The sequence below is a fragment of the Euprymna scolopes genome, chromosome 39 (genome assembly GCF_053919585.1).
Source record: "Euprymna scolopes isolate OS-2025 chromosome 39, ASM5391958v1, whole genome shotgun sequence".
In the NCBI taxonomy this organism is placed as follows: domain Eukaryota; kingdom Metazoa; phylum Mollusca; class Cephalopoda; order Sepiida; family Sepiolidae; genus Euprymna; species Euprymna scolopes.
This window is the reverse complement of record NC_136520.1, coordinates 69,752,225-69,767,240: the sequence shown is the minus strand read 5'-3', so window position 1 is coordinate 69,767,240 and position 15,016 is coordinate 69,752,225. Positions and strand designations below refer to the sequence as shown.

Below are 15,016 nucleotides of genomic sequence, written 5' to 3'. Positions count from 1 at the left end.
AAATTCCTGGAAGTGATTCTCATCCGTTTTCGAAACTTGATCTTCTGCCATGTTTCAGACGAGTCTCCAACAAGAATTGTCCGCCGTGCTGACCGATCGAGATAACCAAATCGATTCTTTGAAGAGCCAGCTGGAAGAAAAAGAAGACATTGTCCAAAAGGTAACATCAATTATTTGCTTACATTTAAATTTGGCATTTTTTCTTCTCTTTTTTTTTTTTTTAACTCTTTTTGAGCTTAAAATATTTATCTGCAAACAACGCAAGTCATTTGTCATTTAATTGAAATCTTCACCCCCCCTCACATCAAATCTTCTATTTTTACATTTCGTAATGTAAATAATCCTAATTTGGCTTTTACCATCATAAGCATCATCGTCATATTCGATTTAACATCCATTTTACATACATTGAACGGTTTTAAGAAATTGACTTCCAAAGTTACCTACCTCTGACCAGGTCTTCAGTTATCCCTCTTTCTCTCATCCATACTTATCACTTTCCCTATGTTTTCGTTGGCCCTCCTTTGCTAAGTGATCCTGCTGCCTCAACTGTTCTACATCTATAAACCCATGAACTCACAACTTTATCAGAATAACAAAGCCTACTCTTCTGCACAAATCTTCCTATGCTATTCTCTAAGATCATCAGATCTAAACATGTTTTTAGACTCACATTACACAGCCATCATATCATTTCTTACCATGCAACACATGTCTACAACCCCCACTGGCAAGATTTTACTTTCATACATTATCACACAGCATACACATTCCGTTGATTTCAAGTGTGCAGAAGACTTTGATGGTATGCCCACATTGAAAGAATGGACAAGAGTTTTTAGTTGAATTGATGTAGAACAGTTGAGGTAGCAGGGTCAGTTGACAGAGGAAATTCAATGAAAACATGGAAGGAAGTGATAAGTATGAATTTGAATGAAAGAAGAATGAATAAAGACCTGTCTAGGTTAGTTTAGCAGTCAATTTATAAAAGCCACTCAACACAAACTAAATATGATAATGATGATCTAATAGTTCAGTTTGTTAATCAGGTGCTAAAGACAATACCTGTGGTAGGTTGTCCCTGTTTTTGAGGCACAATTGAATCCTATACAAGTCTGATTTTTTTTCTCTTAGTTTATTCACAGCCATGTCAAATAAATTAATCATTTCTTTAACAGTATTGTCCACAAAAAATGTGTTTGGAAATAAATTCTGTGTATTCATAAAGTTGGGGCATTTGTTGTACTGAGCATTAGATTAAAACACTAGAATTATATTCACAACAAAAAAATCAATAGTTTTTTTTTTTTTAATATACAATGTCACATGTGTGCAATCAATGTCATGAGGTGAAGTAATTTGCATATTTTTTTGCAAATGGATATCTTAATATGACTTGATTTAGGATTTAATATTATAGTATCTCCATATAGCAAAAATCATCAGTGTCATTGTACCTAATGGCTACGGACTAAACAGAGCCAAAAGAGAAAAACTGACAAAATATGACGCTCTCAAAAATGATCTCAGAACAATATGGAGGCTAAACAAAATAGACATAATACCAGTAGTAGTCCGTGTAACAGGTCTGATGAAGAGTTTAACCTTTCAACCTATATGGAATCCATCCCACGCTGCCTTAGCGCCACAACTTCGGCCAATAAAGGAAACTGTAAAAATCCTCAAAAGAGCCCTCGGGTACTCTGCAATCGTGGATTAGGCTGCAACTAAGATCCTGGGCTAGAGTCTGTTGCACCATGCAAGCTCTGAAGCAAGAAAAATGGAAAAAAAAAAAGGAGTATACTTTTTCCTTAATCTTATGTAAGATTTGTGTGATTTTTAACAAAATACATACATGCACATACACACAGGCAGAATTACATCTAAAGCTAAACTATTCATTAATAATCTGATGCTCTTTTGATGCTTTAATGAGTGAAACAAGTCAGCCCAAAAAATGCTTAAAATAATTCATCAATGCGAACTTTAAGAAGCACTAATAAAACCTTTGAAGAAAACTGTTGATTTCTTAGTTTTAAGACCAGGATTGGAGAGCCGAAAGGTCAGACTCTGACTCTTAGAATTTCTAAATATCTGACTCCAACTCCTTATCTTAAAAAAGTCTTCCACTGTTCAGTTGTTGATTCTCTGCAGATTAAAATAAATCGGACTTCATCTCCTAACATTCTTAGAAGTCTAACTTTTTACAAAACTCCCAACTTTGCAGTCCTAGTTAAGATCCCATTAAAATGGTGGGAATTTGTTAAAATTTTAAGAATCAACATTTAATTTCATTTAAAAACTCATTAAAATTTTTAGAATCAAAATTCGGATAATTTAACAACTCATTAAAATCAGAGGTCAAAAGATTCTAGTGAATAGTCTCATACGTGGGGTCTCTCTTATAATTCTTTTACATTTTTGCACATTATTAGATTCCTTGAAAAAGTTGCATCTCATATATTAGGGAAGGCATCCTGCTAAGTAATAATAAAATATGATTGCCAAACAAAACAGATTTGCACAACTTTTATATTTCTTTAAAAAGATTAAAATCAAGATATTTTTCTAAGCCTTATGTCTGCAATCCTTATTCTAATTTTAATTAAAATGGTTGTAACTAGAAAAATGTCTAAAATTTGGCATTTAAATGATAAAGGGATCTTAAGAAAAAATTGAACTTGCTTAATTTGTATCAAATGACTTTGTCAATTTTCATGCAAGTCTGAAATATTTTAATTTTAAAATAGGAGGTTGTGCTACATTATGCTCCCTGAAAATCCTTTAAAATATGCTTAAAACCCTTAAAAATATGCTTAAAACCCTTAAAAATATGCTGAAGCCCCTCTAAAATATCCTGAAAAACCTTTTAAAAAACCTTGAAGGAACTGAAATTTAGCAAATATTTATTGATGTATAATACCTACTGTCAAAATTTTGCCAAAGGGATTCTAGCTTTCTTTTGCTTCCCCATTAATTAAATTAAACTGAATATAGACCATATTACCCATCCTCATGCCTAGCGCTGTGTTCTGAAATTCATAATGTTCAGTTAATTAGTTTTGGTGTTTACCCTGTGCAAACATCTATATGAATTTTCACATCACTAACTTTATCCTTCGACATTTCAATCTTCTCATGTCGGGCAAAATTGATGTGCTTCCTGCCTCACTTTTCTTGTTGCTATTAATTTGTTATTGTTTAATGCTGCAATAATCTCAGGCTTCAATTCCATCACCCTAATGCAGAACTCACATCTTCATCATCACTATATATATACTAGCATTTCAGCCTGGCGTTGCCCATTTGTTTGGATGTGTATGTTGAGCAAAAAAAAAAAGAAGTGGTAGTGGGAAGGCAGGCTCAAACCCATACCGCAAAGAAGGAAAAGAATGGGGTAAAACCTAACGTTTATGCTTTTACGACCACCAAGTCGGAAGCGACATTTTTTAAAATTAAGGCTAGACAATCTAAAGGAGAGGATAACTTTAAAAAATATCAGTGAAAAAAGTGATCCCCCCCCCCTGTAGAAAAGTGCCTAGTTGAAGGGGAAGATATTAATGTTTTTAGCCAATTTTTCGATATTTGTCGTATGAAAGGTCGAACTTTAAAACGATACTGATCTTGGTAAAATCTGTCGCTTCTATTGAAAGTTTAAGGCAGACATGCAAACAGACATACATACATACATACATACATACATTTATATATTGGTAACTAAAAATTTTCGACCCAAACTGATGAAAAAGCTTGCCCTATCTCTGAATACCCTTTATGTAAAATTTCAAATATTTAGACCAGAAATTGTCTGAGTAATTTGGAAGAGACCGCAGAGGTCAATTTTTTAAAAAACTTTGACCCCTATTATGACCCCTTAAAATTTATTGTTTTGGGCTCAAATCAAGTTATTAAGTTAGATCCATGCCCAAGGAACCTATATCTAAAATTTCAAGTGCATAGACCCAAAATTGTCGGAGGAGTTTGGTAGAGTTCTCAAAGGTCAAATCGTTGAACTTTGACCCCTTAATCGCCAAATTTCTGGCCAAAAACCGATCACATCGATTTTCCCAAATCTCAGTACCCTGTATATCAAATTTCGAGTCTGTAGACTAAAAATTGACAGAGTTATTGCGTAGGGAAATGTACACAGACACACACACACAGACACGTTCACTTTTATAGATATATAGATAAATAAGGACTTTATCTATGATCAGTATCAGTCTCTTAAAGCCTTTTAAAAGTTAATCTTTGAATTTTATGTAAATTTTGAAAACAACGATACATATATATATATATATATATATATATATATATATATATATATAGTTTGTTTATTATCCAAACATTATTGGTTACATATGTGCATACATGTTTCAATAGAATCCTAATTCAAAGAGACCACCTCATCAGACAAAAATAAAGGAGTGATATAGATATTCAGTTGGGACTTTGCTGTATGCTCGGGTACATTTATAACTTTCTCGGCTGGATCAATCTTGTTTCAGTTATTTTCCGTTTACTGATTTGAAATCAATTTTTTAACTGATTTATTATATCACTCACGTGTATTTAATATTTTTAAAAATAGGTTTTAGGATTTAGGAAATAATTATTTTTTATGAATTGATATTTTTAAAGGCCAATACATTTAACGTAAAGTGTGATTTTTTTATGTTGTTTCCTCTGAAGAGAGTATATTTTAATAGTGGTTTTAAATCTATGTTTGTTTATTTTCTGTTTTTTGTGTGTGTGTAAAAAATATGCTTTTGATATCCCTCCCACACACCCACAATTCTAACATTGTGAGAAGCAGTGCCCAAATGAAACCTGAGCGCACTAGTTTACCCATCCAGCATAAATTGGTGAATGCGCACAGCTTGTTTCACTTTCATTTTACTTGGCATAGCCTTTAAGAACCATGTTTTCTTTCTTTTTAAATCTGTTGGTGGCTTTTGCTCTAACTTGTTGCTTGTAAGTTTCCTTCCCTGAACATGTATCGAAACGTCGACAGATCGATTTTTATAAATATGTCATTTTAAACATAAACAATATTACGTACTTAATTGTCATGCTGAAAATAGTAATATATCCAAAAATTATGAAAAATCAAGTAGAAAGTTTATATATTATTTAATTGGAATTCATTATTGAGATGAGGATTATTTATTGATTTATTTATTGCAGACTATTATCATCATCTTTCTTAGTTGTAGTGTCACAATGTTTCAGCCAACTATTTCTCTGGCCTTCGTTAGGTGGTAACCGCGGCGGGATAGGAACTCCGAATCTCCTAACTGCATTCTCAGCAATTACTGCCATCCATAGTTGTTGTTGTCTCACCATGGTTTGGCCAAGTAAGCTTCTGGCCGGCTTTGGGTAGGATTGAAACTGCTATCTTCAGACAATGGTTGACCGAAACGTGACACAACAACTAAAAAAAATGAGGATAATATTCCGCAATATATAAATTAACAGTAAAAAGTTGTTTATAATTAAAAGTAATTTTTACGGAAAATTGGGTAAAATCACATTTTTCTTAGATGTTATAAACGGGGTTTGTACAAACTTGAAAAGTCCTTGAATTTTGAATTTTGCCTTGAAAATGCCTGATTTCTATTATAACCTTGAAAAATCCTTGAAAATATTGAAAATGTCTTGAAAATTGTATTCTTTATGCCCAATAAAAATTTGTGCCAAAATATTAAGAACAAAATCAAAATAAATACTATTAAATTATTTTGTAAATCTTTAAAAAAAAAATACCATTAAAATATTTTTTTATATATTGAAAATAAAACCGAAATACATTGTTCTGAAATTGCATAGTATTATTATGGGTACAAGAGTTGTGTTCTTTTATCATAAAACTACTTTAGGCAGTTTTGTGATAAAGATTCAAATCTATGTCTATTTTTGTTCTCATAATTTATTTTATTTTTGGGGTGGACGCACAAGAGGGAGGAGTAGATAAACAAAATTACCCCCCTCCCTCTAAAAATACTTTCCTTGTATGGAGGGGACTCTTCAATGGCGAATCTCCTTCCCCCTCTCCCACCCCTCACAAATTGTGATAATTTAAAATTAGGCTGGCCTGGCCAAAAACAAAATGGACAAGACAGCAGCCATCTTGGTTGGAAATTAAAAGCCGTAAAAAGAGTAAATATTTGAAATGAAATTAAAATCACTCAAAAATATCAAAAAATGATGCAAGTGGGTTGCAAAGTAACTTTTATTTGTTGTATATTTCAGTTTTGACCACTTTTTCATGCGTCCGTATGTTTCGCTAAAACTAAAATATGCAAATAAAAACACTGTACAGTTGGTATGTTCTTGGATGGCATTGCTCAGGATGTACAATATCTTAAAATTTAGAAAAAAATTCTTAATTCTTAACATATATATTGTTTTCAAAATGTATAAGACTTTTAACTTTTATTTTTATGATCACTGTTGACAAATCCATTTTCCTTTGTGGTTGAGTTCAAGAACTCAACTGTAAATGTCTTGAGACGATGCTAAAAATTATTTGGGGGTAATTAAAGATAAAATGAAATTGCGTTGCCCTGAGGGATTGAACACACAGACTTAAAATTATAAGGTTTTTGTGTTTGATACATTATATTCCGTTGGCCGTCTTTTATTTATCCCATTTGCCAAGTTTATTAGACAGCAAAGTTTCTTTCCTAGAATTGTCCGTCCGTTGTTAGAATCATCCTTTTCAATCATCGTCATACTCAAGTGTTACCATTACTGATCTGTTGTCTCACAATCTGCTTGACATTCATTAACCTTTATCCTCGAGTGGGCCTTGGGCTTTGATAAGCAATGACCTCTTAGTAAAAAACAAAAAAAAATATGGAGTGAGAGATTTGCATATAGTTTTCACATAATTACCCTCAGTGGTTGATTCTTATTATATGGACTTTTATAAGGATTGCCTTGATCTTTTCTTTAATTTTGTTAGGCTTTTTTAAAACCTCATGGGATTTATTTGTTATCTCAATATATATATATATATATATATATATATATATATATATATAATATTTTTTCTTTTGTTTGCGATCATATTGATAACAGTTATAGGATTTTTTATTTCCTATTATTTTTTTACTTATTTTCTATTATTTTTTTACTTATTTTATATTATTTTTTTACTTATTTTATACTATCTTTTTAACTTTATAATAATATTTTTTTTACTTTTTTATTATTATTTAACCTATTTATATTATTATATTTTTACTTATTTATATTATTTCATTTTATATTATTTTTTACTTATATTTTCACTTATTTATATTATTTTTATTTATTTTATATTATATTTTTACTTATTTTATATTATTTTTTACTTATATTATTTTTTTACTTATTTTATATAATAATTTTTTCTTATTTTTTACTTATTTTGTATTATTTTTTTTACTTTTTTATTATTTTTTTACTTACTTATATTATTATTTATATTATTTTTTCTTATTTTATATTATTTTTTACTTATTTTGTATTATTTTTTTTACTTATATTATTTTTTACTTATTTTTTACTTATTTTATATTATTATTTTTTTACTAATTTTATATTATTTTTTTTTTTTATTTAGAAATTGAATTTAATTTGTGGGTGTTTACTTGGGTGTTTTGTTGAGAATTAAAATAAGATGTGTCCATCCAATCTGCATGTCAGACAATAAAAAAATTCTATTTCAAACTTAAGCCTTGCAAACCGACAAACAAACCCATGGACAGACGACGCCTCTGACAGAGATGTTATTTCAAACCTTAGTTTTACAGACGGATAAAGCCTGTGCGTAGATGTATCTAAAATGCTATTTCAAACATTGTGACAGATGGACAGGCACAATTACAGTTTTCATCTTGAGTGTTATTTTCACAATGTTTTGGTGGATGTAACCTCTGGTCTTCTTCAAGTGTATCTTGTTGAATTCCAAAACTTTCTATTGAATGCAAGAATCTGCACAGAATTTAAAACTTTATTTAATCCGTGGAGGTAGAATGCTCTTGTTCCATCAGCCTTGACTAGGTAGAAGTCTTAAGTAATTCGAAATTGTATTCTGAGTATCGGCTGTACTGAGGATTGAACCACTAACCTTTAGAAGAGAGTAACTTACAACTAAATTTTGAAGTGAATCATTAATTATAATAAAGTTGCAATTATATATATATATATATATATATATATATATATATATATGTATATATATATATATATATATATATATATATATATATATATATATATATGTATATATATATATATATATATATATATATATATATATGTATATATATATATATATATATATATATATATATATATGTATATATATACATATATATATATATATATATATATATATATATATATATATATATATATATATATATATATATTGCACAAACAATTTATACAAACTTGTTTTTTTACAAACAGTATTTTACATTCTATGACCACAATCATGTTTCAGAAATGATAAAACCAGCAAATCTTCTAGCTCCACTATCTGTATGTTTTGCTAACTAGTTATTTTTCCTCTGTAGAGAAGAATTCTTACATTCTTTGAAACGCAGCGGATTAAGGACTATCACCTATATATGTGTTTCTTTTCTGAGTAATAAATATGTTTTAAACTCTTGCTAAAGTGTTTCTCAACATAATTTATTAAACCTATATATATATATATATATATATATATATATATATATATATATATATAGCAAAAATGGTAATTAGTAAAAACCTAAAGAAAGTGCTCAATACAAATTCAGAGCAAATATATACTTTTTTTATTACCGTTTTATCTGCTTAGTTACACATGTTTCGGTTACCGAATCGTATCAACGACCCAGATATTAGAAGAAGCAAAAAAAAAACAAAAAAAATCTTATATCGTTTTTCCAATCATAATAACCATTTCTGTTAAAGTCTGATGAAGTTACTGGGTTGTTGATATGATTCGGTAACCGAAACATGTGTAACTAAGCAGATAAAACGGTAATAAAAAAAATTATATATATATATATATATATATATATATATTAATCTGTAGTAATAAATAATAAGTTGTGAGATTGTACATCTAAGGCTCCTAAAATTCATACCGTAAGGCATAGGTGGATAAATTACTCGATAAAATGCATTTGTGAATTATAGTCCTTTGAAGGTTCAATGCTCAATGCAGGCAACACTCGAAATACAATTGTGAATTAATTAAGACTTGGAACAAGGGCATGCTACCCTTGTGGATTAAATAAATTGTTCTGTTTGAAATTCTGTGCAGATTTTTTAGGTCAACAAGGTATACTTGAGATCGGAGGTTACATCAACTGAAATGATGTCAGAATAACACTCCAAATGAGAACAGTAGTTCAAATAATTCAAATAATATGAATTATCAGTCCTCATCTAAAAAAATTCAGAAACAATTATAGAGCTTCTTCTACAGTTGTTTGGACACATCTAAAAAAAAAAAAAAAAAAATTTTTTTTTTTTTTAAATTTAAAAAAAAAAATGAAAATTGTCCTCAAAAATTGCGTGTTGATGCCTGCACGAGGTAGTCTTCCCGTCTTTGTGACAGATCCAAATGGTATCCGTGCTGGAACAACAACAAACGATTGTGTCGCTCCAAGACACTTTGCAAGACAAGGACTTTACCCTGGACCAGATGTACGTTGAGGTTGATGGCCTTCACGCTGAGGTCGCAAACCTGACTGAGCACCAGGTATTCCATCTACGCAACCCCAATGCATCACTCTTCTCTTTTATTTGTCATCTTCATCTTCTCGCTTGTGTCATCTTTATTATTTCTGTCGTGCTAGTTCTATTTTTTTTTTTAAGTCTTTATTATTGTTTGTATTTTATTAATATCTTTATTAATATTTTCATTTTTTCTTTTTTAATTATTTCTATCGATATTATGATTGCTGTTTTTCTTTTAATTATTTTTTGTTTTTTCTTGTTAGATTTTTATTTTATTTTATTCCTTAGTTGCATGCTTTGAATATATTTCTTTATCTTTCTTTGTTGTACCGTGCCATGATCATGCAGTGTAATTTTTTATTTTTTTACATCCTGATTTGCAAGCTTTTTATTTTAACGTTTAATTTGCATCTTTTTTTTTTTTTTTTTTTTTTTTTTTTTTTCTAAATTGTTGTACCAGAACTTTTCACCTGAAAAGAATGCTTCTCATTCCCCTCCCCTTTCTCTCCCTTTCACTTATCTAGATCATGTCAGTGTCATCTAATTTTTTTGTGTTCGCAAAACTGTAAAGATAATCTTTTAAATATAATTGTAATACTATCAATGTCTATTCCCTCCTCCTCACCTCCAAAAAATTTTAGGAAGTCCAGAAGAAATTGAAAAAGAAATATGACAAAAAAAATAGAAAATAAGTTTATCAGCAGAATAATGGCATAGGAAGTTGTTCACAAAGGAACACAAAAGAAAGTAAAAATAGGATTGTTAATAAAGGTGTGGCAGTGAACAGAAACAAAAGACTGGTCAGTATGTTTTAAAGTTAGTTTTAGATGTGGTGGGTTTTGTGACAGTTGGGGACAATTTGCGGACAGTCTTGGGTTTGCAATGGTCGACGACAATTAGAGTTGAGGATAGTATCCTGTTTGATACAGATGCTAGCTTGAATATTCCCCGAGAGAGATTGGAGTCAAAAACAAGCAAGAGTAGATCAGGCCGAGAAGAAAATTGCTGAGAACTGGTACGACCAGACAGCATTGAGGGTTCCTTTTTCTACACTACATAACAGTATCTTTATATCAAGTATTCATGTTGTGCTGCTTTATTGTAAAACATCGTTTGTGATCGCGTTACGTAATAACACTAATGCATTCTTATTTGCATATGAAGTTAATTAAACAAAAGTGAAAATTCATGTTGGTACGCGGTGCCTTCAATAATCTTCCAGACTTTTTCCGTATAGGCACTTTTATTGATAGTACACACATAAAACTCTAGTCTCCTTTAAAGTAATCTCCTCCAGCTGCAATGCACTTGTTGTACCGTTCCAACAACTTCTTCTAGAAGCCCCCCCCCCCCGAAGTCCTTGTGTGAGTGTGTTAATGACCCTCGTCACAGCCTCTTTTATCTCCTCAGTTATCTCATAACGACAGCCTCTAATGTTTTCCTTGAGTTTAGGGAATAACCAAAAGTCACAGGGAGCAAGGTCTGGGCTATAGTGAGGGTGAGGAACTGTGTTGATGCTCATCTTGCTGTCATGACATCTTTTTTTCTAATCTTCTCTGAGCGCCTTTCGGATAGACTTCACGCAAATCTTCCGCATCTTCAGTTTCTTGCAAATAATTCTGTATACAATTCCCACACTCACATCAAACTTATTGTCTCTATAGACACACGGCGGTCCTTATCCATGAAATTCTTTATTTGGCTAATCAACTCTGGTGTTCTGACTTCTGTACACCATACCTCTCCTCATCTCTCATAGACTCCCTGCCTTACTTGAATCTCTTATGCCACTCACAAACTGATGCTCAATTCATGCAAGTTGGTCCAAAAGCATATTGAAGCATGCAAGTTGGTCCAAAAACAGATTAAAGCATTCATGCAAGTTGGCCCAAAAGCAGATTAAAACATTCCATACGTTTCTATGTCATTTTTCAAGTTTAAAACAGAATTTTATTGCATTGCTCGCGTCCAGATTTCATTTTTGAAATTCACCAGCTGTGACAATCAGGCTTTAGTAAGGTGTATTCCAATTCCTGCTGTAGCTGTTCATTTGAACCTTTGAATCGGTGATCTCATAAGATGTATAGCAATAACATACTGAATTTTCAAGAGTCTACGACAATTTTAAATGCCTATACAAAAAAGTCTGGAAACTTTTTGAAGGCATCTTATATCTTTTTTTCTGATCCAATTTTTCAAATTGATGGCCCAATGATCTAATGTTGTGCTCCAGTGCAAGTGAAAGACATTTACATATTCAAATATGGAAAAAAAAAAAAAAAAAACTTCATCCTAAAGAGAGTGTTTACATTTAAGTTTCTGCGTGTTAGTACAGTCGAGAAATAGGGAGCAGGGAGGGGATTCCAAAGAAGAGCCATCTGAGGAAAGAAGCGATTAGATTAGATTTTCTGACATTTGAGTATCTCTATAGTGAAGGGGTGCGATTTTGCCGCTAGTCAGTTTTGTTGGGGGATATTTATGTTGAGGATGGACAAGTGCATTAAGTTGATTGAGAGTGATTCTGTGCTCCTCCCCCAATCCTGCTCTCCTGTTTGTTTGTTTGTTTGTTTGTTTGTTTGTTCGTTTGTTTGTTTGTTCGTTTGTTTGTTTGCTTATGTTTTACTATTCCATGTTTGTGCCTATTTCTTCTCTAATTCTGGCTGTGTTCATTCTAACCGTTCTCTTGGCCAGGTGCGTTTGTGCATGTCTTTCTCTGGCCAGGTGTGTTTGTTGCATGTCTCATTGCCTTCTTGGCCTGTCGGGAGGGTGGAAAAGGATATTTTTTGGAAATATTTCAGTCCCTGTTGTCCGCAGCATTGATGTTGTAGGTTTTATCATGTAAATTCTTTGTCTTCTCTCCAAGATGAATTGCTGAATGTTTAAGCACCCATCATAATTGATTGTCTCTTCTGTTGGCAGCTAAATTTTTTATTTAGATGAAGATATACAATTCATTCATGCAATTTTTATTAAAATGGTCTGAAAAGATGCTTAGCACCATCTAGTTCTTAATCTTGAATTTTACTTCTTTGAAATTGGTTTCAGAAAAATTGTCTTCATTTATAATAATTTTTGTAAATCTAAAAGATAAAGTTATGTTGTATTATTTGAACTATTCAAACTACTATGCTCATCTTGGATGTTATTTTCACGATGTTTCGGCCAATTAAACCTCTGACCTTCTTCAGGCGCATTTTGTTGATCTCAAATATTGGTACGTCGAACTTGGAAATCTATATGGAATTTTGAACCCCTTTGTATAAATCCACAGGGATAGACTGTCCTCGTTCTGTCAACCATGACTGAGTTAAATTAAGTCTTAAATAACTATTGATTATATTTTTTAGTATGGCTTGTACTGAGGATTCAACCTTCAACCTCGAGAAGAGTGTCAATTGATTATTACTTAGCACTTTTATCTGTTCTGCTACGCATCAATGTGTAAAAAGGAGATCCGAGATGAGAGCAGTATTCCAAACGATACAAATTATTAATCCTAATCTCAAAAAATTCCGATTGGTAACATTATCCTGCCGGATTTTCAAAGTCAGACTCAAGCAGTATTTAAGCTGGCAAATGAAACTTTGGATCTTACTGGCCAATTTTCATTTATTATTGCTACAATTGATTATTAGTTCTAATCAAATCAAATTTCTTTGACAAAAAATAGCAAAATACAACAAAGCCATGTAAAGAAGCAGTTAGAAGCATCCACATCATCTGCACGTTTTTCAAGGACACTTTAACGGATATATCAGTCATCATTACAACCTTCTCTGGTAGTTCCTATGATATTTCATAGAAGAGACGTTGTAAGCCTGTCTTTGTTTTATCGTTATTTCCATAGCAGGTGCTCGTCCGAGCTCCAATCTATGCCCCCCCCCTCGCCACTCTTTCACGATAAATACCCGTCTAGCTGAAACCACTGTCAGTAATTTTCCCCACTCTTTATCTGTGCCTAAATCAAAACGTAGATTCCATGAATAAAGCTTCTTTCTTAGAGGTGCACGCCTGTTTCCCACCTGACTACAACTTGGATGTCTTCAAGTCCAACATAAACAAATTCCTGATGAATCGCCCCCTTAAGTAAAACACTTTATCAAATCTCCAATACTAACGATTACTATGATACTATCCCATTGATTACTGTACACGCAATAACCCTTATCCCCGAGTGACTTTCCAGGCCTTGATAAGTGGTGACCTCTATGTTAAAAAAAAAGGGAAAAAAAGGGTTCTTCCAGCAAGCAAAAACACTGACAGAGAATGCTGCGTTTGTATTATTTGGATTCTTCAGACTACTGTGAAAGTTATTTTCACAAATTTTTTTGGCCGATGTAACCTCCACCATTCTTCAGGGGGTATCTTGTCGAACTTATGTTTCTGTCGAATTCGAGAATCTGAACAGAATTTCGAATGGAACCCTTTATTCACATGCTCTCATTCCATCAGCTATGACTGAATAGGGGTCCTAAGTAATTCGCATGGTTGACAGAACGAGAGCATGTTACCCCACCCCCACCCCGTGGAGTAAATATAGGGCTCTGTTTGAAATCCTGTTCATATTCTCGAGTTCAACAGAAGTATTCACGAGTTTGACAAGATACACCTAAAGACAGTCGGAAGTTACATCAACTGAAATGTTGTGAAAATGACACTCAAGATGAGAACAGTAGTCCGAAGATTCCAAATAATACAAATAATCCTCATCTCAAAAATTTCTTTCTTCTGTTGAGCCAGAATTGACAATGGTGCAAAGATCATAACTTGATGCTGGGTTGAAAAACTCTTTTAAAAGTAGATTTAAATTCCTTTTGATGATGATCTATGCTAGAATCAAGTCTCCTCGCATCCTTTGCTGCTGAAGTGACAATAGATTTGGTCTTTGAGTCTAGCACTTTATCCGTTGTGCCACAGGTCCATTATTGCTCATCTAAAAAATTTACAGAACATAATTACAACCCCAGTTATCTTATTATAATAGTGTCAGACCCCATATACATTAAATTGAATTGTTTTGTCTCATATGCCCTCTATGAGGAGAATGACAAATCCCCATGAGAGGAAAGAACTTGAAAGTGATATCATTTTTAAAATTTTTTAGTTTATTAATTTGATTTGCATGAAAATTTAAAAGTTTCAACCATTCATTTTTTTTTTTGTTGTTTTTGTTTATGCTTTTATTTTCTTAATTTGCATGAAATCAAATTATTTATTTTTTAAATAATTCTTTTTTCCATTATTACCTTACACTAAATTTTTCTTTTGATTTTAAATGAAAATTATTTTT

The 15,016-nt window shown here is 31.8% G+C and overlaps 1 protein-coding gene across 1 annotated transcript in view; it reads left to right on the top strand.

Moving 5' to 3' along the window:
- LOC145263843 (uncharacterized) overlaps positions 1-15,016 on the top strand; it is a 649,003-nt gene that overhangs the window by 511,881 nt on the left and 122,106 nt on the right. The window contains exons 43-44 of the mRNA XM_080120917.1: positions 59-160; positions 9,605-9,748. Coding sequence (XP_079977043.1) covers positions 59-160; positions 9,605-9,748 — 246 coding nt within the window. The remainder of the gene's footprint in view (positions 1-58; positions 161-9,604; positions 9,749-15,016) is intronic.